Source organism: Schistocerca piceifrons, chromosome 4 (genome assembly GCF_021461385.2).
Source record: "Schistocerca piceifrons isolate TAMUIC-IGC-003096 chromosome 4, iqSchPice1.1, whole genome shotgun sequence".
Taxonomy (NCBI): Eukaryota; Metazoa; Arthropoda; class Insecta; order Orthoptera; family Acrididae; genus Schistocerca; species Schistocerca piceifrons.
In genome coordinates, this window is record NC_060141.1 from 472953598 (window position 1) to 472978774 (window position 25177).

General features: G+C 45.2%; 1 protein-coding gene across 1 annotated transcript in view; it reads left to right on the forward strand.

Moving 5' to 3' along the window:
- Positions 1 to 25177, forward strand: part of LOC124795924 (methyl farnesoate epoxidase-like) — a 416805-nt gene that overhangs the window by 266957 nt on the left and 124671 nt on the right. Inside the window, 1 exon segment of the mRNA XM_047260004.1 lies at positions 8693 to 8880. Within this exon segment, the coding sequence (XP_047115960.1) occupies positions 8693 to 8880 (188 nt within the window).

The following is a 25177-nucleotide window of genomic DNA, read 5'->3' on the forward strand; positions in this document are numbered from 1 at the left end:
ATTCCACTGCTAAATACTAAAATAAGAAACAGTATACAGCATTCACAATTAATAAAATATTCCGTTCTATTATGTCATGGTGTAAGGGATTTCACTTCAAAACCCAGCTTAAGAGCCTGGAATATTTTATTAATTGTGACAATTCCGGCTGTGAAAGTTTACATTTTACAAGTGTAGAGTATTTCCACCTAAGATGAGCCTTGAGACCTTTAAAAACTTCTCTCTAGGTATGCCTACTGTATTGTTCTAGTTTCAATAAAATTGTTCTATCTGTTAAAATGCGTGGAAAAGAAAGAAAATATAAAATTTATGTTATTTTGTTTGATAAGTGAATTTTTTAATTCTATTATTTACTTACAGTTTCATTTTTCATGAGAAAAGTTGGACAAAATATCACGTAATTTTATATTGATGTGTTAGAGATAGGACACTGTTTAAGTTTGTAAGTAGTAGGGTACATGTGAAGGAAACTCAGCAGTAAGTACTTAAATTTTAAGAAATTTATCTTGAAAGGAATTGAAAACTGATGAAAATGGTCAAAATGTTTGTGTATACAACTGGAAAGGATAATAAAAAGTTGTGAGTGGAATGAAAGAAAAATTGCTCAGTGGACCTGGTATCGACTGCTGGTGACAGAATCAATTTAAACTGACATGTCCATCACTAAAATGGTGTCAGATAAAATGTTTGCACCAAGCTTTGGGCCACATGAGATTTGTTATTTGTTTAATAGTCAAAACTCACAAATGTAAAATATATGACAACAGAAGCCAAAACGTTCGAGTAAGCCTTCTGTGATATACTTGTGCATGTGTGGTTACATGCCACCACAGACTTTAATTAGTGATTTTATCCTAGTTAGAACAAACTTATTTGAAATGTAAAGTATTTTATTGAGGCTCCTTTATAACTGGGCTCAAATTCCGACTTGGGTAATACTTGAGACCGAATTCGATGGTGGCTTAGCTCATAAAAATACATTCGTAAAAATGTTGCAAATGGCTCGATTACGGATCCATGTTTTTGCTTCGATTATTAAACTCTTCAATAAACCATTATACGAAAGACAGCCCGTATGAAAAGCACCTTCATTGAAATGGTTTCAGTAATAACTCTTATATAAACTAACAGCATATTTTCGCAGTACCATTGTTCATTAAGTATTAGTCTATAAACAAATGATCGTAGTTGATGTTAATGATAGCAATCAAAGATACCTGTACTTTTCCACAGGAATCACCTAAGTTTAGAGCTTGTACCTTCCTTTTATAGACAGTCACTGAACGGGAACACAGACTTGTAATGTCTGGAGCTTTCATTTTCCTCAGTTTGTTCACAGTATTAAATTAAAACAACTGAATTCAGCTTCTTCTGATTCTCACTTACTGTAGTAGAAACTGATGCAACAACTCCGTTTTCTTTTTCTAAATGGAATGATATTATCCTACAAGATGCAAACTCAAGTAAATTAGTTCACATTCCCTGAATGATTGGACTTGCTTCACTCTCGTCTCCTAAATCCATTTTCTCTGCTTGTTAGGACCGCAAAGGAGCATAACACAGAGCTGTATCAGCGTTCCAAAAAAATCATTCTCGTTCCGATCATTTTTGGGGTCCCCGTGACTGAAATGTGAGGTGAGATTAAAGGTTTCCAAAGATATGGTCAGCTTACACGTAGCTCGTTGTAGAGGGAGAGGGACCTATAGTTAAGGTACACTCCAAAACACAGTGTAGCTTGGCATTTCTCTCTCTCTCTCTTTCTCTCACGCACACACACACACACACACACACACACACACACACACACACACACACACACGCAAAGCATTGTCAAAGGTGAAATAAACAAAAGACAAGTGAGTAGAAAATGCTATGGACAGCAATGGATTGAAACCCAGACCAGCTAATTTTCAATTTCAATCTGACATTTATCCTCTGAGTAAAAGAACCACATCCAGAATTGGGTCTCTGAAAGTCAGTTTTGGTAAAAGGTGGTTGAGGAACAGCTGCTGTTCAGCATATAACGTAGAATTAAAAACACCTTCCACTGTCTATAATTTGAATATAATTTATTTATGCGACCAGTTTCGGCGTTTCACGGCGCCATCTTAGGGCCCCCTGACCAACGGGGCGGAAGAATCCAGCGTCTTGTACAGTTGAAATGGGGCCTACGTTAAGTAAATGATATCGTAGTGTGACGCGCTCAATGTGTGTTTAAGTAATGATAAATTATGATATTTTATCCATTTTGGATCTTATGAATTCCATGACTGTTAACGATAGTCGGTGAATGACGCAACCAGTCAAAAATACTTTTTGAATGTTTTATTTTACTGTCATCACCGGTTTCGGCAATCATGTCCATTTTGCGATGGCTAACATTTTTTGTTAAATAGGTGCATTGTTGAACAGCATGTCGCATGCTCCACAATACGTTCCAGTAGATGGCGGTTCGTTTTGTTGTGGTTCACGTGGTTTTCTAATTCGATCCTCAACAGGCATTTTAAGAATATTACGAAGTGTTGCCACAGTATCTTATTTACAATATGTGTGCTGTAGTGGAATTCAAGAACGTATACATCGAGCTAGAAAACCACATGGACCACAACGAAACGAACAGCCATCTGCTGAAACGTATTGTGGAGCAGACAAGATGTTGACCAAGACATCTATGTAATGAGAAATATTAGCCATCTGAAGATGAGCATGGTACCATAAAACAGATTATGTCAGTAAAATAAAACATTCAAAAAATACTTGTGGTTGACTGTGTCATTCACCGACTACAAGATAAATTATTTTTATTCTTTGGTTGTAGTGGGTTCAAATCTGTTGAATGCATACAGAAATCTTTAATCAATTTACTGTAAGTTATTCATAATAAAGATTAAATTGTGATGATTTCGTCTGACGTTTGTAAATTATTTGTAATCTGATGTAGGGCGTGAAACTGTGTTTACATCTGCTATCACAAATCTAGACCATGATCTGATGCATATTCATAGACCAGAGTTCGTTAAACTATGTAGGTACAGAAAAACACCATTGAAGTAATTACTCACGAAATATTTGGTTCAAATGGCTCTGAGCACTATGGGACTCAACTGCTGAGGTCATTAGTCCCCTAGAACTTAGAACTAGTTAAACCTAACTAACCTAAGGACATCACAAACATCCATGCCCGAGGCAGGATTCGAACCTGCGACCGTAGCGGTCTTGCGGTTCCAGACTGCAGCGCCTTTAACCGCACGGCCACTTCGGCCGGCCACGAAATATTTCTGAAATAATAAAACAGAGGTGATTTGTTTTGAGCTTGCTACGTAATGATGTACTCGGCTTATGTACCCCGATGCGGACACACAGAATGAAAATTATTAAAATCTTTGCAACATATATGCAGAGTTTTACCATGTTTTGAATATCCATTGTTAATCTTTAAAAGAACTCGCCTCTGGGCTGTATTTAATAAAAATCTTATTATACGCTTCAATGGCAGACAACAATCAAACTAATTTAAACACTGTTATTAGTCCGATATTTGGTTTAGGATACTATTTCTATATAAGGAAAGGCTTTTGTAACTAACAAGACTTAATTTATTTTCAAACGCACTTAGCATTATAATATATTACAGACCATAAGAGGCAGTTGACAGAAATCAGACATTGCATGCATTCAGTCCAATATATATATATATATATATATATATATATATATATATATATATATATATATATATATATATATATAATGATCAGTCATGAAGTCATGATTATGTCCACATACAACAATAGACAACGCCTTTCATTTTCTGATAACGTCTTTATCATCTCCAAGAGACTGTTCGTCCGCTGCTTACTGATAGCTCTTTGACCTCACAGCACTGTACATTCAGTATAATTATGCGGTTATTTTATTTATTACATTCCAGGAGACGGTACAGTAGACTTCGGGTTTTAATAACGCAATCCCTTCGTTCATCAATTGAAGATTGCCAAGCAAACGTTCAAACCGAACTGTAGGGATCCCTGAGTTGAAACCAGAAGTCTACGAATGCCAGTTACTTAATGGTGGCCCCTGTTTCGACTGCACCTGGAGCTGATTATACCTACACATTGGTCATGGGGCCTGAAGATGGCGTAGTGAAAAGCCGAAACACGTGGCATAAATGCATTATATTCAAATCATAGACGGTCGAAGGCATTTCTGATTTTGCATTTTACACCCATAATTAGTGAACACTAGTAATAAATTACAAGTACCGCTAGAAAATGACATATTAAGCTATGAGAGAACTAGCAACACAGGAGCACATGCTCTGTTCAGCTCTGCAAACAAAACGTGAACACAGTATTGTTTTAAATGTGAATGTATGCTTTCCCGGCGTATACAGCTGGCGAAGAGTTCTCGGGCTTCCAGCCGGGTGGCGGTGTCTTCAAACTGCGTCGTTTCGACGAGTGACATATTCGTCATCTTCTGGCGAAGTGCCGAGACTTTGCGGATGCCGGTCCCTTTATACCTGCGACGTGCCCTCACCACCTGGCCGCGGGAGGCTGGGTCCAGAGGAGCCGCCGGGCTGGGTTGAAGGGGGAAGCGGGTGCGCCGTTCGTATCTCCGTCAGAGCATTCCGGTCGCGTCTCATGAGCTGGACAGTTGTTGGTGCGATCCTGGGGTATTGCGGCTAATGCTGCATTCGAGGCCGCTATGTGTACGACACTTTCGTGATTTGGCTGCATGGCAGGCAGGCACTGGAGGAGTTTATGGACCACCTAAACGGCATACATGAGGATATCACCTTCACGATGGAAGTAGAAGAGAATGGCTGTATTCCATTCCTGGACATACTGATCAGGAAGGAAGCGGATGGCACGCTGGGCCACTCAGTTTATAGAAAGAGGACGCACACAGACCTGTACCTCCATGCAACCAGCTGCCACCATCCGGCGCAACGCCAGTTAGTACTGACCACCTTGGTACATAGGGCGCGCGTCATTTGTGACAAAGAAAGCCTTTCAGACGAATTACACCACCTAAGAGAGGTATTTCGGAAAAACTGGTACAGTGAAACACAGATTGGTAGGGCCTTCAAGAGGAGACAGGCTGACAAATTTCAGGAAGAGGAAGAAAAGGAAGAGGAAGTTAACAAGAGACTCGCCTTTCTTCCATATTTGGAGCCCATATCAGCCAAAATCGGGAGGCTACTGCGAAAATCAAACATAAATTCCGTCTTCCGACCACCACCGAAGATGAAAGAGCTGCTGGGCTCAGCTAGAGACCCACTCAAACTCAACACACCTGGTATATGCAGCATTGCCTGCGAATGTGGTGTACAGTACATACAGTACATTGGACAAATGCAGTGCTGCATCTCGAAAACGTGCGAGGAACACACCAGGCATGTCCGACTTGGACATATAGAGAAATCTGCTATAGCTGAACATAGCATCAAAGAAAACCACACCTTTGATTTCGAGAACACCAGGGTGCTGTGCCGAGCCGGGAGCTATTGGGACAGCGTCATTAAAGAATCAATAGAAATACGGGTCCACGAGAATCTTGCGAACAGGAACGAAGATTATCAACTGAGCGCGGCCTCGAATCCAGTATTAGCCGCAATACGCCAGGAACGCACCAAGAACCGTCCAGCTCACGGGACGCGACCGGAATGCTCTGACGGAGACACGAACGGCGCACCCGCTTCCCCCTCCACCCCGCCCGCCGGCTCCTCAGGACCCAGCCTGCCGCGGCCAGGTGGTGGGGGCACGCCGCAGGTATAAAGGGACCGGCATCCGCAAAGTCTCGGCATTTTGGAAACGATTTAAAACACTGACGGGACAAAGAGCGACAACTACCAACACACTAATTACAAACAACGAGCCAACAACAGACCCACAACAACAAGCCGACATCTACAAAGACGTGTTAGAAGACGTATACTCCTTCCCACATGACAACAACTTCGACGAGGTTTTCAGACGAACGGTAGAACTCCGACTCCCACGACTACTTAACACACACACAGTAGAGACGGAAAACGAAAACTCCCTAACTAAACCATAACTGACAAAGAAATAATGGACGCGATACTAACGGGACGGAACTCAGCGCCAGGCCTAAACGACATACGACGAATCCACCTACAAAAGGCACCTCTCCTTACACTCATCCCTATCCTATCCCTCATATTCAATTACTGCATCAGTACAGAGACCATCCCAACTGCCTGGAAAACAAGCAAGACGATCATGATCCTTAAACCAGACAAACTAAGAACAGACCCACGATCCTACAGACCCATCTCTCTTTTAGACGTACTGGGAAAAACCTATGAAAGAATCATCACAGACAGACTCAAGACATACGTAGAACAGAAAGAACTCCTTCCCCTGATCCAAGCTGGCTTCCGCAGTAAGCACTCCACGAATGATCCACTGTTCAAACTTGTGAACGGAGTCACACAGGGCTTTAACAATGGACACTGCACCCTCGCAGTATTCCTGGATATTGAAAGGGCGTTCGACAAGCTATGGCATGACGGACTCCTCTACAAGCTGTGCGAGATAGGGATCCCTGTCAAAATGGTCCGGCTCATAAAAGCATACCTCACCGACGGAGTATGCAGAATACACGTACACAACACCTCTTCCCAACCTTTCACCCCACAAGCAGGAGTGCCGCAGGGCGGCATCCTGTCTCCGCTGCTGTACGCGCTGTACACAGCAGATATACCAACCACACAGTCCCCAGACGAAACAAAAGCCCTATACGCAGACGGCACAGCTTACTGGTGTACATCACTCAGGACAACAACTATACAGAGAAAGACGGACGCATACCTAAAACGACTCGAAGACTGGATGGAAAAGTGGAGAATCAGACCAAACCCAGCAAAAACACAAACAGTACTCTTTCGACACAGAAACCTGACGAAAAAGAGACAGCAAAACGACACCGACATACAATTAACACTCTGGAACACGCCACTCAGACTTGTCAACACGGCCAGGTACCTTGGCGTATTCCTAGACAAACACATGAACTGGATGACTCACCTGAACTACCTTCTCGACAAGACTAGAAAACGCCAAAGACTGATACGACAAGTACAAGGACGCCTCCGTGGCTGCAGTATGGAAACTGCCATACATACTTACAAAACTTTTATCAGACCTGTCCTCGAATACGCCAGCGCCCCGCTGGGAGGAATTCCGCACACGGTAGCAGACAGACTTTACAGTACAGAACGACGACTGCTCCGCAACCTTGCGAGACTCCCGGCAAGGACGCCCAGCAACGACGTATACGAAATAGTTAACGTGGAACCACTACAGACACGACTGACAAAACTGCGCGCGAACTACGGACAACGAATACTAATGCAAAGACCTGACATGGAAAACCTAATTACAACAAGACCTCGTACTCAACGACTCCCCAAATACAAGTATATCTGCCCAGCGCGTACGGTAGCACAAAACACATCACACCACTTCCCAGACTTAGCCCCAACTATGGAACCGCTGACAACCCATACCACTACCCCTCCCCACCTAGACGTCAGACAATAAAACACAGACAGACATATACCCTCTCTCCCTCTTTCTCTCCCTCTCTCTTGCTCTCTCTCTCTCTCTCTCTCTCTCTCTCTCTCTCTCCCTCTCTCTCACTCTCTCTCTCTCCCTCTTTCTCTTACACACACACACACACACACACACACACACACACACACACACACATACAACAAAACGACAACACTCGCACACTTAAACAAGCCGGCACACTCTTCAACTACTCAATCCTGTTCTGCCACTGAAAAATATGAAAATAGAAAATAGCTATAATTGTACAACAAAGCAAGTAACAATACTATCATCATTATATACTACTCACAGACTAACTTCAAAAACCTCCTCTCATATGCTCTCCTCCCCTCTGCTCCACAACCGAACACAAACGTAATTTAGGAAATATTACACACAAATCACACACAGAAACACTACACACTCCAATGTAAATAACCACAATTATATATCACCATATGTCAATTTTTACACTTACAAACCTCACCAAATGCCAATGCTTAAATCTTTATCTCTTACTGTCACACCCCCAAATCTCTCCCTTAACCTCTCCCCTTCCATATTCTATTCTTATAAACATTGTTAATTCTAGTACTATATACATTGAGAAACTAAAATATAACCATGTAAATCATATCTTGTTGTTAAATTCTTCTACTATATCCTTTGTTAAACCAAAATATAACCTTGTTAAACTTACTATAACCTTGTTAATTATATAAAATTGTTAATCATATATTATAATACTAAATGTTAATTGATTGTTAATGACCACATCAAAGTGCAAAAAATTTGTAAAGCACCTTTCTGCAAGCACTTTAAATTATATTAAAAAAGAAAATAAAATTGTAACCCTCGCCTAAGGCTAAAAAGTGCAATGCAAGCACTAGAATAGCCCGCCCTCCCCCCTAAGGGAAGGGAATGAAATGTGCTAAAAAAAAAAAAAGTCTCGGCACTTCGCCAGAAGATGACGAGTATGTCACTCGTCGAAACGTCGCAGTTTGAAGACACCGCTACCCGGCTGGAAGCCCGAGAACTCTTCGCCAACAGTATTGTTTGTTATCGGTGGTGAGTACACTGTAGACTGAGGTCTGGCCGTGGTTTCTGAGCAGGCTACCGCTTCCCGCGCGGCGACCAGCTGGTGCAGACGCTGATGGACCTGCAGGACGTGCGTTCGCGCGCCTTCGACATGACTGGAGGCAAACTCAGCACCATGCCGTGGCTGCGCTTCATCCAGCCCGAGGCAACGGGCTACAACGCGATCACCAAGTTCAACGAGATAACAAGCGCCTTCTGTATGGTAAGTACTGGTAGTCAAGTCGTGAATCATGCGCTCTATGAATAAGGATAAAACTTTGTAGTTAACTGGGGTAAAGAAACCGAAGCGCTTGAAAATTTGCCTGGTGGCGAGGTAAAGCTCGTCGCCTGACTTGAATAACACCTGTATCTCAGTGCTATGAAGATACACACACCCCCAGGAATTGTCACTCTCCGCATCACTCGCAAGGATGGCAGAATGCATAAGAATCTATTTGGCACTGTCTCTAATGACAATTCATGGGTTGACCCACTTTGCATAATTTACAATATATTGAATAATCTCTCCCAAAAATGTGGTTAATATGGGAAAACATGAAGTTGTTCTATAAATTACTGAAATGAAAGTGAAATTTAGTATAACAATCAGATTTATTGATTTAATGCACAAATGAACCAAATACTCAGATACTATGTTTTGTGGCGGCGTTCGTAGCGACAAACAATTCGCTGTAGAAACGACTTACGAAGTCACCGCCACACTTTTAATAGCGGGCCGACCGGTCCGCTGGAACAGTGAACAGAAAGATGAAAACCCAAACACTCTGATTAAATAAAAGTCGGTACTTATCTTTATTGACGAAGATACAGAAACACAATAGTGAACTCCGTGTCTACAGAGATCTGTCTAGTTCGAGTCGGAGCGGCTAGGTCAGCGTCGGCTGACGACAAACAACAACTCTGCTGCGATGAACACACAACTGACTAGCAAGTACACAATTCGGTGGCGAGTATACAACTGAGCGGCGAATACAGAACTGTCCTAGCGCTCGCGACTCCAGCGCTTAAGAAGCCAGAAGCCAGCGGTGGCACGCGCAGACTTGCGGCGATTTCCTGTCTCGCTGGCGCAGCTTATGCGGACGGCGTCCGGACTTTGATGCTGCCAACCTTTTGGCAGCGGGCTCGGGTGGCATTACTGGCTAGGATATAACACTCCTCCCCCCCAAATCGCCGCACCGTCGTTGAGTAATGACGTGGCGAGCGTCGACGGCGGGGGAGGGGTCTGGCCGCAGGCGTAGCAGAAGAGACCGGGGCGGAGACTGATGCCGGTGGCAGTCCCCGGTCCGCACACCAGCATTGGCTGCGCGGGGCCTCGGGAAACACCGACTGAAAACCGAGGTCAGGGTGCACGCCTGTGACCACGGGCGCAGCTTCTGGTACTGGACGCGACGGGGCGTCGGGACCCACGAAGAGAGGCAGCGTCTCCTGACGCTTCGTCGACGGCTGCTGAGTGCGCGCCGGACAAGGCGCTGCGGTGTCAGACTCCTTGGGGGTGCCCAAGGAAAGCGGCTGCAGGACAGGCTGCACAGCCACCGCTTGGGAAGGCGGCCCGACTGAGGTGTCGACGTCCATCAGCTCCGAAGGCGGTGGCGACTGAAGAGGGACCGCAGGCGCCGGAGCGACCACCTGGGGCGCTCCCGGATGAAGCTGCGCGGGAGGCATCAACGGGACGGGCTGTTGGCGTGGTAGCGGCGACGGCTGCTGCTGCTGCCCTGGGGGCGGCAGCGAAGTCGGAAGGCGCGGCTGGAACCCGCCGCGGACCAAATCTGTGGACAAAGAAAGAGCGGCAGAATCCGGGCGGCCAGCGCGGCGCAACTGGTTCTGATGCCTCCTGTGCACCCCAGTAGCACCTTGAACAGTATAAAAACCGCGACCCTGGACACTTATCACGGTACCACGTTCCCAACGACGGCGACCGTGATAAACTCTGAAAAAAACGGCGTCGTTGCGCTGAAAACGCGTGCGATGCTCAGAAGCGGCGGGTCGATCCGGAGGGTGCAACAACCGTAGTAGGGTGCGATGACGACGGCCGTGGAGAAGCTCCGCAGGCGAAGAGCCGTCGCGTGGCGTGGTCCGGTACGACGACAGGAACGTGATGAGGGCCTGCTGACGAGAGTGCGTAGCACGAAGGCGGTCCATATGATCCTTGAATGTGCGTACAAAACGTTCCGCTGCACCATTCGATTGAGGGTGGAACGGCGGAGTAAGAACATGGCGAATGCCATTGGCAGAACAAAAACTTTCACATTCAGCAGAGGTAAATTGTGGACCATTGTCAGACACTAAAACTTCTGGAAGACCCTCAATACAAAAAATTGAAGTCAACGCCTGTATAGTTTGTGCAGACGTTGTAGACTGCATGGGCACAACAAACGGAAAATTACTAAATGCATCTATCACGATGAGCCAACGAGAATTCCAATATGGACCAGCGAAATCAATATGTACTCGCTTCCAGGGACCGGCAGGGCGTGCCCACTCAAAATAGCGTTGTGGCGGAGCAGCTTGGTGTTCGGCACACGTCGAACAATCTGTAGACATCTGGGTAATCTGCTTATCAATGCCGATCCATGTACAATGACGGCGGGCAAGCTGCTTGGTGCGGACCACTCCCCAATGACCTTGATGCAACAAGGCGAGGACCTTGGATTAGAGCACTTGGGGAACCACTACACGAAGCTGGTCATTCTCGGTGCGTAACAGCAAAACTCCGTGCGAAACAGACAACAGATGACGTTGCGGATAATAGCGACGAACCACAGGATCCGATATGTCCTTTGCCCTGGACGGCCAACCACGTTGAACAAAACGTAATAGTATACTCAGATGAGGATCCGTAGCTGTCTCACGTGCCACCTGACGATAATCAATCGGAAAATCCAGGAGGGATTGATGCTCATCGGCGTCAATCTGATGGCAAGAGTCGTCAGAGGAATCGAAGACATCATCCGCAGCAATCGGCAATCTAGAAAGCGCGTCAGCGTTTGCATGCTGAGCTGTAGGGCGATACAGTATCTCGTACTGGTATTGTGATAACAAAAGAGCCCAACGTTGTAGTCTCTGAGCTGTCCGCTGAGGAACTGGTTTAGACGGATGAAACAGTGACGTCAGGGGCTTGTGATCTGTTACTAAATAGAATGGTCTACCATAGAGGTAGTGATGGAATTTTGTGACACCGAACACAATAGCCAACGCTTCCTTGTCCAATTGGCTATAATTACACTGAGCTTTGTTTAGCAATTTAGATGCGAACGCAATAGGACGTTCGGTGTTACCGACTCGGTGAGACAACACAGCACCGAGGCCGAAAGAAGAGGCATCACAAGCTAACACCAGAGGCTTGTTAGGGTCGTAATGAACCAGACAACGATCATTCAATAAAGCCTCTTTAAGCTGCTGAAAGGCTGATTGGGAATCAGCTGACCACACAAACGGAACATTCTTACGGCGGAGACGATGCAACGGTGCAGCAATCTGTGATGCATTAGGTATAAACCTAATATAATATGTCAATTTGCCAAGAACTGCTTGCAATTCATGCAGATTGCGAGGGGCGGGCAAATCACGAATAGCTGCTAAATGTGACTGGGAGGGATGAATGCCTTGAGCATTAATAACATGTCCCAGATACTCCGTCTCCGTAAGGAAAAATGAACATTTATCGATGTTGCAACGTAGGCCTGCCTGAGACAACACTTTAAACAAACACTCCAAATTACGGAAATGTCCAGTAGGCGTCCGACCGGACACAACAATATCGTCTAAATAGTTGCAACACGATGGCACATTAGCCAGAAGTTGTGACAAAAAACGCTGAAAAACAGCTAGAGCTGACGCACAACCAAAAGGCAAACGCAGAAAACGGAACAACCCCAACGACGTGTTTATGACAAAATACTGTTGTGATTGCTCGTCGAGGGGCAATTGCAAATATGCTTCACGGAGATCAATTTTGGAAAAGAACCGAGCTTCCCCTAACTTATCCATCAGCTCGTCCGGTCTAGGCAAAGGAAAAGAATCAATGACAGTCTGAGGATTAACTGTCGACTTAAAATCAGCACACAAACGTAACTTGCCAGACGGTTTCTTTATAATAACTAAGGGAGAAGCCCACTGGCTCGCTGAAACGGGTTGAATAACACCGTTGTTTTGCCAACGACGAAGTTCATCTTCTACAGGTGCCCGGAGGGCGTGAGGCACTGGACGAGCACGACAAAATCGAGGCTGAGCATTATCTTTTAACGTAATATGAGCGGCAAAGTTCGCAGCACAACCTAGTTCGTCTTTAAATATGTCACTGTATCGTTTACACAAATCGGTTATGCTGTGTTGAGGAACAACAACAGAATTAATTTGCAACACATTGTCTTGGATAGACAGGCCAAACAAGTCAAAACAGTCTAATCCGAAAATGTTTACACTGTCTGTAGCGCGGAGCACTGTGAATGAAACTGTTTTTGTATTGCCACGGAATGTGGCTGGCACGCTACATACACCTAACACAGGAATTTGTTCTCCACTATAAGTAGCCAAAGAATATTTTGCCGCTGAAAGTTTAGGGCGGCCGATAGCCGCATACGTAGCACTATTTATGAGAGTCACAGACGCACCAGTGTCTAATTGAAAATTGAAGGTCTTATCCTGGATGCGTAGTTTCACAAATAGTTTATTACACTGTCTCTGGATCGGTGCAGTGGAGGCGGAAGACACAAAATCAGCGCGTTTAGCGCGTGTTCGCTGCTTACGACAACTCGTGGGTTGGGCGGGTGGAACAACAACTCCCGCGTCACTTGCAGTCTGTACATCACTTTTCACAGCGTTTGAATTACGCTTGGGTCGCATAGCAGAGGGCTGGGTGGGTGGCTTATTGCGAACAAGTTTATTACCCACACGAACCGTGGAAGAGTCTTTAAACGCGACCTTCTGGGCGGGCTGGCTTTGAAGAACATGAATATCCGTGGGCTGGGCAGCACTAGAATTGTTCTTGCGTTTACGCAAACAAACAGTCTGGATGTGTCCTTTCCTTTGACAAAAGTGACAAACCGCGTTTCTTAACGGGCAACGTTCACGAGGATGAGCAAGAACACACTTAGGGCAAGACTTAACTCTATCATTTTGCACACGCGGCTGACGAATGTGTTTAACATGACGCGGCCGGCTAGTGTTTACAGTCTGACTCTGCCGGTGGGGCCGCGGGCGTGACATAACTTGCTTAGCACAGGCAATTTGAGAAATACATGGCTGATCTAACTCACACTCAGCATAGTCAAAAGTATCTTGGGCTTCAATGATGTTCATCACAGTCTCTAATGACGGGTCAGGCAACTTTAAGATAGCAGCACGAATACTAGAATCTGCAATGTTTTGAGTAATAGCGTCTCGTAACATGACATCACTGTAGGAAGCTCCACACACACAATTAAATCGGCACTGACGGGTGAGGCCCCGTAAATCTGTTAACCACTGCTTATTAGATTGATGTGGCAGTTTCTTTAATCTGAAGAACTTGAATCTGGCTGCTGCCACATGAACTCGCGACTCGAAATACTCAGCAAGCTTGTAACAACAACGTCATAGTCTAAAGCTTCTGGCTTGGATTCCGGGAACAACTTACAAAGTAGTCGATAGACTTCCACGCCTGCAGTGGAAATTAAATAAAGCTGCCGCTCAGTACCTGTGATTTTGTAGACTGTCATGTGCGCCTGCAACTGCGTGAAATATTCTCGCCATTCTTCTCTTGATGCATCAAAAGCACGGAAATGTGGTGCTGCCTGTGCTTGTTCCTTTTGTGTTGGAGGATTAGCCGCTTGTTTGGCGATTGCTTCCACCAGACTTTGTATTTGCTGACTCTGTAACAAGATCAACTGTTGTAATTCGGCAGACATAGTGAACACAAATTAAACCAGCCCCCAAAATTTTATCGCTATAATTAGTATAACCAGAAACAAGTTGAACCAGCCCTGCACACTAGTTCGGAAGTCCTCGTCGCCAGTTTTGTGGCGGCGTTCGTAGCGACAAACAATTCGCTGTAGAAACGGCTTACGAAGTCACCGCCACACTTTTAATAGCGGGCCGACCGGTCCGCTGGAACAGTGAACAGAAAGATGAAAACCCAAACACTCTGATTAAATAAAAGTCGGTACTTATCTTTATTGACGAAGATACAGAAACACAATAGTGAACTCCGTGTCTACAGAGATCTGTCTAGTTCGAGTCGGAGCGGCTAGGTCAGCGTCGGCTGACGACAAACAACAACTCTGCTGCGATGAACACACAACTGACTAGCAAGTATACAATTCGGTGGCGAGTATACAACTGAGCGGCGAATACAGAACTGTCCTAGCGCTCGCGACTCCAGCGCTTAAGAAGCCAGAAGCCAGCGGTGGCGCGCGCAGACTTGCGGCGATTTCCTGTCTCGCTGGCGCTGCTTATGCGGACGGCGTCCGGACTTTGATGCTGCCAACCTTTTGGCAGAGGGCTCGGGTGGCATTACTGGCTAGGATATAACACTATGATAATGCATGACCAGTGAAGTGCATAACAAGTGCAACAAGTTTCCATGAATAATTAGGTGGCAAAGTTAAAATGGGCGGATATCAAATGTTTGTAGGTCCCTTTCCCCCACTGTGAGTGGGCTGACTATCCTAACATATTGCTAATTCCTTAGCACGTGGTACAATGACTAAGTAACAATGTTCAGCTATAAAATCCCACATGGAATTTAGATCCCCTGTGTACACTATGTGTGCAGAAGCGGTGCTGAGTGGTGTAGTGTCTTGCGGTCGACAGGTAAGAACTAAATCAAATTTGAACACACACATTAGTTTACCAAAAATACGCCTTCTTGGCATGCACTCATTTCCAAACGCAAGAACAACGAGAAGCACAACAATTCTTGAGATGGTACAAGCCAGATAAGAGTATAAGATAACGAAAAGAGCCACACAGAGTGGCTACGTGGTTTGAGGCGCCCGCTGGAGGTTTGGGTCCTCCCTCAGGCATGGGTGTGTGTGTTGTTCATAGTTAATTTAAGTAGCGTATAAATCTAGGGACCGATGACCTCAGCAGTTTCGTCCCTTATGGATGCACATACATTTGAACATCTGAACAACGGAAAGAAAATTATAACCAAAATACTACTCTACACAATTCCAAAGATACAACTTTCTACTGCAAGCTACGGCGAATGTCAATTATGCTGGAGCTGTCATAAGTATTGGCTTGAGCTGTCTTAGCTGTGCCGGTCTGACTGCTGGCGCGCTTATAACGCCGATTCGGCGGAGAGCTACATGTAGTCACATTAGTTCCAATTGGTGGATCTCTGTCACATGGCTTTTCACAAAGTAGCTCCGTGTTAATGCGGAAAGTCTGTTGGTGTTTACATCCACTGTCGATGTTTTGATCTGTGCTCTGGAAGGGAGGTTAGCCGTCCACCTTGCTTATCTGTTGTGTGGGCCCTCTGACTGATAAGGGGTCGCTATGACATTTCTACCCCTGGAAAAAGAATGCACCGTACCACAAACGTCCAGAGGAGTAGGGGCATCCAGGCCGACATCCATAGGTTTGTGGCCAGCAGGGGCAGGAGGCGGCAATGCAGCAGTGGCAGCTGGCAGCTGAGGCAGAGGCAGAAGTGGATGTTCCAACACAGGGTGGCCGGCGACAGGCAATGACAGCTCCCTGGGGCGTCATGGTCCACCAGACGGGGGCAGAGCTGGTTGAGCTGCCAGCGAGCAGCAGAACCGTTGGCCCACCGTAGAAACGCCATCCACAGAGCTTGGTGATGACAGCAGGCTCCCAGCGTGCCTGTGGATAAGATCCACTTCCAGATCTCCTACCTGACGTGGAAGGAATACGCCGAAGTGCGACCGGGAGGCTGAGAAGTCTCAGGAACAAGGGCAGATAAGCGAGAGTGGAATGGTGGACCGTGAAGTATCTCTGCTGGACTTTTAACGACATGGGGGCAGCACGGTATGTAGCCAAAAAAAGAAGCATGCCCTCCTCCAGTGGGTGATGGCTCAGCAACTTATCAAGCTGGTTCTTGAACGCCCACACAAAACGTTGTGCATGGTTGTTTGACACAGGGTTCAATGGGGAAGTGTGGACGAGGGAAATCCCATTGGCAGCACAGAATTGCTGAAACTCGGTCGAATTAAAGTGTGGACCATTACCCATAACGATCGTTTTGGGGAGTCCCTTGACAGCAGAGAGGCACCAGAGAATTTTAATAGTCTTAGCGGAAGTGGTGTTCATCATGCAGGATATGAAAGGGACCTGTAGTCAATCAGGATGAGTCACTGGGTACCATGAAATGGCCTTGCTAAATCCAAGTTGAGGCATTCCCATGGAGAAGCTGATCAGGCCACGAAAAATACTGGGGTGTGGATGCTGCCTAACGGGTTTGGCACATGGTGCAGGCCGACACGAGGGAGGCAATGTCTTTATCCAATCTGGGCCAATAAAGGTGGCGGCAGGCCAACTGTTTGGTGAGGACGATTCCCCACTGACCAGGGTGGAGGAGGTCGAGGACACGGCGGCCCAATGCATGCAGTACGACCACCCTGGGAATGTCTGAGTCACTATCCAAAAATATGACGCTACTGCGGAGAAAGAGACTGTGCCAATGATCCCAAAAATTCGGGACTTCCGCATCGCAGATGCCACTCAGAGGTGCGAAAGACAATATCAAAGTCGAACATCACCAGGAAGAGGGACGCGCTGTCCGGGTGGGCACTGCGGCACTCGGGTGAAACAAAGAAACCAAAGGTTTGTGGTCGGTCTGCAGAGTGAAATGACGACCATATGCGAAATAGTAGAATTTCTTCAGGGTGAAGACCAGCTCCAAAGCTTCCTTTTCAATTTAACTATGTTTGGTTTGAGCGTCGGTCAATGTTTTGGATGTGAAAGCTACCGGCCTCTCAACGCCATTGAGCACTTGAGAGGGGACAGCACCCAGGCCATCGGTGGGGACGATGATGGGCAGGGAAGGGTCGTAAGTGGCCAGACATGGAGGGCGGGAGAGAGCTGACTTGACACTTGTGAAAGCCTGCTCTCATGCTGCGTCCCAAACCCAACGCACACCCATGTGCAACAATCCGGAAGGGGCGCCGAAACCTGGGCAGTGTTGGGTATAAAACGCCGATAATAGTTAATTTGACCGAGGACGGATTGCAGTTGCTTCACGTTGGTGGGTAGAGGCATTTTCTGAATCACCTCGACATACTCCTTAGAGGAATGTAGGCCACAGGCATCAATCGTGAACTCGAGATAACTGACCTCGCTCACAAAAAAGTCACACTTCTTTTTATGGCAATGCAGGTTAGCCTCGGAAAAAGCATGAAACAGCCTACCCAGCTTATCCACGTGGTCCAATGCGGACGAGCCACCGACAATGACATCGTCCAGATAATTTGCTGCACCGGGCACCTGACTTTTGAGGTGTTCCAAATAACGTTGGAAAATGGCGGGGACGCTGGCAGTGCCAAACGGGAGGCGGTTGTACCAGAAAAGGCCACACTGATATTGATGACTAGGATCTGCTGGAATTCTTCGTCCAACGGCAGCCGCAAATAAGCATCGCGCAAATCAGTTTTGACGTAAACGGTGGAGCCCACAAGACGTGCTAGTATGTCATCCACCGATGGGACTGGATTAGAATCGATGACTAACTGAGAATTTACCGTGACCTTAAAATCGCCACAGATGCGTAAAGCACCATTCAGCTTCTCGATTAACACGATAGGCGTCGCCCAGCGGCTGTGCGTGACGGGAGAAAGAATGCCATCGTCGTGTAAGCAGCGAAGTTTCACCTGGAGCCTGTCTCGGAGAGGAAATGGAACCAGATAGGCCTTAAAACGAGGCAAAGCAGAAGGAAGAAGTTGAACACGTGCAGTGAAACCCTTAACCCCTGGTGTGGAGGATGAAAACAACGTTTCGTATTTGCTGAGCAAAGGGCAAGGAGGGTATCCAAGGAGGGTATTCCAACCGCCTGTACCTCATGCTTCACTGACAAACGCAGACGAGCAAAAATGTCCACACCCAGAAGGATAGTAGCAGCGGAGGAGCCGACCACCAAAAACTGAGCGGTGAAGGAACGACCATTGTAGGAGGTTTGTGTCGAGAAAACGCCGTCGGCTGATATATAGTGATTCCTGAGACTACGTAAGGCGCAAGTGTCCGGAGACTAAACTGGCGAGCCCAAGCATTGGTATGGGGCACCACCCTCAACAGAAACAAAAGATGCCATGTGAATCTGGAAGACCACATGAATATGCGGGAGACTAAACTGGCGAGCCCAAGCATTGGTATGGGGCACCACCCACAACAGAAACAAAAGATGCCATGTGAATCTGGAAGACCACATGAATATGCGCTATCTCCAAGGTAAAGACGAAACTAGCTCCCGACTGAGGAATGATGGAGAATACTTGTCCGTCAATGGAATGCAAGGCTTCCAGGTCCAGCGCTGATGATTCGTGACGAGCCTGTGCGTCCGCGGGAACCGTTGCATCGACGCGAAGTTTCTGCAAAGCCTGACACACAACGGCGATGGGGCCTGTTCGGCTGCAAACCGTGCACCTTGCTCACTGGTGTGGGCAGTCCGACCGCTGGTGAGCTCGGAAACAGTCCGGACGTGATGGAAAACAGGCGAAAGACTTGCTGTCACCGGATGTACCAACAGACTGACGAAACTCCTGCTCAGCGCTACGCAACTGGCTAGCCGCAAAAACAATCCGAATAAGACGCGGCGGTTGCAGCCAGTAAGACTGTTTAAACGCACGAATGATCGGCAGACAGGAGTTGAGGAACAGGTCCTGTAACTTCAAAATATCAGCCCAAAGGCTCTCGTCTGGTGCGTGGAACACCACCATATCACGAATCAACGAAGAGGCATAAGACTACTTACATTCAAAGTTGGCGCACATAGTATTCTGAGGAGGAATGGAAACCTCGGCCTGCATAGTTGGAAACTTTGGTTCATGCAGGTGTTCACCCAAACAGGAAGTAACGATGAGAGAGAGAGAGAGAGAGAAAGAGTCTAGAATTCCCTGGTCAGTGGAATGCCACCGCCCTGGCTGCAAAAACAATGGAAGCTTCCTCAGATGGGTAGGTATGTGTGTCCCCTCAAAAAAGAAAAAAAAAAAAAAAGTTTAAATGGCTCTAAGCACTATGGGACTTAACTGCTTAGGTCATCAGTCCCCTAGAACTTAGAACTACTTAAACCTAACTAACCTAAAGCCATCAAGCACAACCATGCCTGAGGCAAGATTCGAAACTGCGACCATAGTGGTTGCGCGGCTCCAGACTGTAGCGCCTAGAAGCGCTCGGCCAGTCCGGCCGGCTGTGTTCCCTCAGACTGGTATCAGCGTGCATGGCTCCTGTCAGCTAACAGCGCGGCCCCCAGCAATAGTTTCTCTGTGCATTGTGTGATCTCTCATTTAGTGCAGCGGTGGACTATGTGGCTCACGATACCAATTCCTCTGCAATCTCAGTGCAGCGGTGTGGAGAATTGGCAGCGAGTGGAGGAGAGTGCTTGGGTAATCATGTAATCACGTGTTACATATTTATAGAGAGTTTCACCTTGCTACTGCAAATTAATAGTCAATCTATAAGTTATATGAAGTATTTCCAAGAGTGGGATGAATTTTCCGCCATTTTTATTTGTTAAAGTGGAAGAATGTATGGTAGTGTGCGATCTTTATTCATTTTAGAGATGTATCAGCCACCCCTTCACCACTTAGCAGAACAGTAGGGGTCATAAATCCATCAATCAGTCGATTGATGGCTGTCAGAATTGCACTCATGCTGGTTTAAAGTGGAGCAGAAGGGGTGGGTAGCACTCTCACAAGGGAGAAAGGGTGGGTGTAAGGGTACAGTACCCTTACGTAGTATCGATTATACACTATGCAGAGATCATACATGGTTTAAGCAAAGACTGCAGTGCAGTCAACAATGTGCGAGAGGGTAAGCAGTAGTCGAGTGTTGGAGTCTGTGGGTGGAAGTCGGCTGTGAGAGGCTAGAGAGAGAGGTTGCTCGGTAGCGAGGCCGGAGATGAGTGGCAGAGTGGCACACAGTGTTTGATGTTCATAAATGTTTATAAATTGAGTGATTTAATTAATAAATTCCAGCATTTAAGAAAGGAGATGTTATCATTTAGTAGTTTTCACAATAACAGAAGTGGACAACAATGAGTCAACTTCACCTACAGCATATGCGAGTAATTTAGTTTGGTGCGAAACTAGGGGGAGGTTACATATGGCGACTGTGACAGGACTTCGATTCCACAGCAATCTTCGGAAACGACAGAGAAGACAACACAGCAAATAGTGAGTCCGCAGCTTTTCAGCACAGCAGCGTTTCGAAATTAAGTGAACTCGACGTTGTGTGGGAATGAACATGAATAGGAATAATCAATAGTGTTACTGACTTTTAAGTTGCAAGTGAAATTTTCAATGTAGAGCAAGCATAAGTTATAACGAACAGTGATTGTTGTGAACAGTGTTAATATGGCTAATTCTGAACAAAACGGTAGTGTTACTAAAGACGAGGTAGGAGAATTTAATAATGTGCTCGACGGAGAACAAATTAATGTGATGGAAAACACTACAGTTAAGTCGACAGAGGACAGTGGTACTCTTAGTTTTCATTTGCCTAACGGAAGTTCAACACCAATGATTATCCAGCAAACAGAAACTCCTATTGTCAGTAAAGATTGTATATCTCAATTGTTAGAAGCAATCAAAAATGTTCATGAGGAAAATAGACAGGCGCGTGCAGAAGCTAGAACGTTTCATGAGGAAAATAAAAAGGTGCGTGAGGAAATAGCAAGATCTTATGAGGAAACAGGAAAGTTCCATCAGGAAATCAAAAATGATTATCAGACACTAACTAATGCGATTAGCAATTTGCGAACGGCACTCACCAGCTCATTTGAACAAAAGCATGATGAGCTCCGACAAGAATGTCAAGACAAACATGAGGCCATTGGCAGCGAAATTACAGATCTTAAAATTCAAGTTAACGGGCGGTATAGGCAAACGGAAGATTTTATTTGCAAAGTTAATGACAAAGTTAAGGCTCAAGATGACGAAATCGTCAAAATTAAAAGTTCTTGTAAAGCCAACAAAGAGTCGATAATTAAGATGGTTAACGGCGTACAAACGCGACGTGATGAACTAAGTGATGAGGTACATGAGATACGACAAAAGGTAACGAACAACGACACAATGTCAAATGGAATTAATAAAGAAATTTTGCGCGATGAAATTAATGCAGTATTACGTGAACCAGAAAACAATATTATTGCTTTGCTTCAAGCAATTGTTGACAATGGACTGAGCGGTCTAAAATTTCATGAATATGAACCGAAACAAGGCATCCACGCAGTTGCGTTCATTAGACAATTTAAACATGCGTTTCCGAGGCATTATACGGAACGTGCTAAAATTGATACTTGCATCAGTCACGTCAAGGGTGAGGCACATATTTGGGGTATAAGTGTATACGACAATTACACCAAGTATGAAGAATTTGAAACAGCATTTTTAAAAAATTTTGGCCGAAAGAAAAACAGTGGGACGTAAAATCAAAAATTCTCACACCGCCAAATTATGCAAGACATCACGGTACAATGCGTGAGTTTATGCAAAGGTACTGGAACGTCTATGCATACTTGGATGATACGGTTAAAGAAGAAGAGCTAATGCTTATATTAATTCAGAAATTACCATTTTTGGTGCGTGAAAAGTTAGCACTCACACCACAGTTAACAATGGAGCAAGTGTGTTTGCTAATTGACCGAATGGAATTGCTCAATGCCGAACGCGATCAACGTGAGCGACACAGTAATAACAATTACCGCAATCGTCACAACGGCCCAGCGCGGGAAGGAATCCCAAGTTACGAACGACCGAAATGATTTGATCGCCGTGACGATGATAGACACAGGAGAAACGAATACAATGTACAAGACAGATTCAGGTCAAATCATCCGCCGAACCGGCCACACAATGACAGAGACAGAGGACAGTGTCGATCGCCAGAACGTGCAAGAAGCCGCAATCACAATCAGCGAGATTCTGAACAGTTAAACTAAGCAAAGTTTCGGAGACGACCCGCTGCGGAACTCTGTCACAGGGACAAGGGTCGGATATTATGATAAATGCCATAAAGTGTGAACATGTAAATGATGTCAACGAAGATTTGTGTCGAGAAAATGAAGAAACTAATAAAGAAATTTTGATGCCATTTGTGGAAGTCGCAGTATGTGGTATTGTTATGGATGCATTAATTGATTCAGCTAGCGAGGCAAGCGCTATTTCTGAAAATCTATTTTCGCAATTAAGCAATCTTGTGGCTATTCCCACATTTCCTGTTAACGGCGTACGTATTGTCAGTGCAGTTGGAAACCGAAGCAAACCAATTAAAGGACAAGCATTACTAAGATTTTGTATTCAAGGGGACGAATACGAGCAGAGTGTGTGAATCGTTGGTTCTCTCAATGTTAGGCTAGTTCTCGGAGTTAATTGGTTGTCAGAGATGAGATGCTGTATTAATTTTGAGGAGAATTGTCTGCGGACGTGGAGAGATAATAAAGAAAGAAGTATTGTATTCAAAGGGTTTATTATGGATAATAAGGTCGCTGCGGGCGTGAAAATAAGGATGATGCGTTATAGAGGAGAATATGAAGCTGTCACTTTAAACAATTCAGAGAACTGCGCTGAGCTGCAGGACAGGAACGAGGAGGATACTCTAAATTGTATTCAAACCAAGATTCGAGCGTGAGATGACTTGACTGAAGCAGAACGAGAAGAACTGAGGGAACTACTGAGATGCTACGTCGATATATTTTCAAAGATACCAGGATTAATTAAAGGATATGTTCGTAAAATTAAAGTAAAGAACCATGAACCATTTCGCAGTAAGTCATACGCAATAGCATTGGCAAAAAGGGAAGCTGTTAACAAGGAAATACAGAGGATGTTGAATAATCAAATAATTGAGCGCTCAGATAGCGAATATTCGAACCCAATACATGCTGTAGCAAAGATGGATGGCACAGTTCGCATTGTTCTTGACGCCCGTGCAATGAATCGCATAATTTTACCACAGCATGATCAGCCAGAAAACCTGAGTTTTTGTTACGATGATTCAAAGGAGTCAAATATCTAAGTAGCCTTGATTTGACTAGTAGTTACTGGCAGTTAATGCTAGAAGAGAATAGTAGAAAGTATACAGCATTTCTTAATAATGGTAGAAGTTACTAATTTCAGAGAATGCCCTTTGGCCTCTCGATTTCTTCAGCGGCTTTTATGAGAGCACTGGATAAAGTTTTAGGTGAAGAGTTGTTGAAACATGTAACGCTTTAAGTTGACGATATCTTGATTAGCACAGCTTCATGGGAATAATATTAGGAAATTATTCATCGGATACTTGAAGCATTTAGGAAAGCTGGAGTGACTGTTAACCTGAAAAAAAACGGAATCCGCCAAGTCGCAAATTAAATTCCTTGGGCATATTATTTCGTCGCGAGGGATTGAATCGGATCCAACAAAAATGGACAAAGTAAGAAATTTTCCGTCACCTAAGTGCCGTAAGCAACTTAAGTGGTTTTTTGGTTTCCGTAATTTTTATCGTCGTTTTCTTTCTGGATGCTGCCTATCTTCTCCTGTCTTATTGGACTTGCTGAAAAAGGATTCTACATGGAAATGGACTTCTGAACATCAGGAAGCGTTTGATTCAATAAAAAACCAACTGTGTGAAGCATCTATCCTTCACCACCCTGATTTAAGTGAAAAGTTTTACCTTGGCACCCATTCAAGTGATTATGCGCTTGGCGCAGAATTATATCAATCAATTGAAGTCGGTGGAGTTATTGAACATCATACTATCGCATTTGCGAGCCGCGCACTCACAAGCTGGGAGCGAAAATATACTGTCACGGCAAGAGAAGCACTTGTCATCGTTGGGAGCTTCGAAAAGTTTCGCTTTTCTCTATTTGGAAGGCATACTGTCGTAGTGACAGATCACAAAGCATTATTATTCTTGATGAATTGCAAATTGATGCACAATAGGTTAAACCGGTGGTCGTTAATGCTTCAGCAACACAGTTTTGGGATTCAGTACATACCAGGAAAGCAGAACGTCGTACCGGATGCGCTGCCAAGGCTATCAGAAGGACAAGATTCAGTTAAAGTTGCGCGTCCACGCCAGAAAGATATAAGGATTCATTTTATGCGAGGTGTTGAAGGCGAACATCATATATCCAAGATTCTGTGGAACATCAAACAGGAACAAGACGCTGACGAAATATTGAGGATGGTTAAAGAAAAATATGATGATCCGAGTGCCGAGAGTAGTGGCAAGATGTGTCAATATTATTTAAAACAAGATGGTATCCTTTACCGGCGAAGCAACTTGAATTCTGATCATTGGAGGCTATGTATACCCAATCATGTAGTGGATGAATTAATAAGATACGTTCAAGTGAGCTATGCTCATTT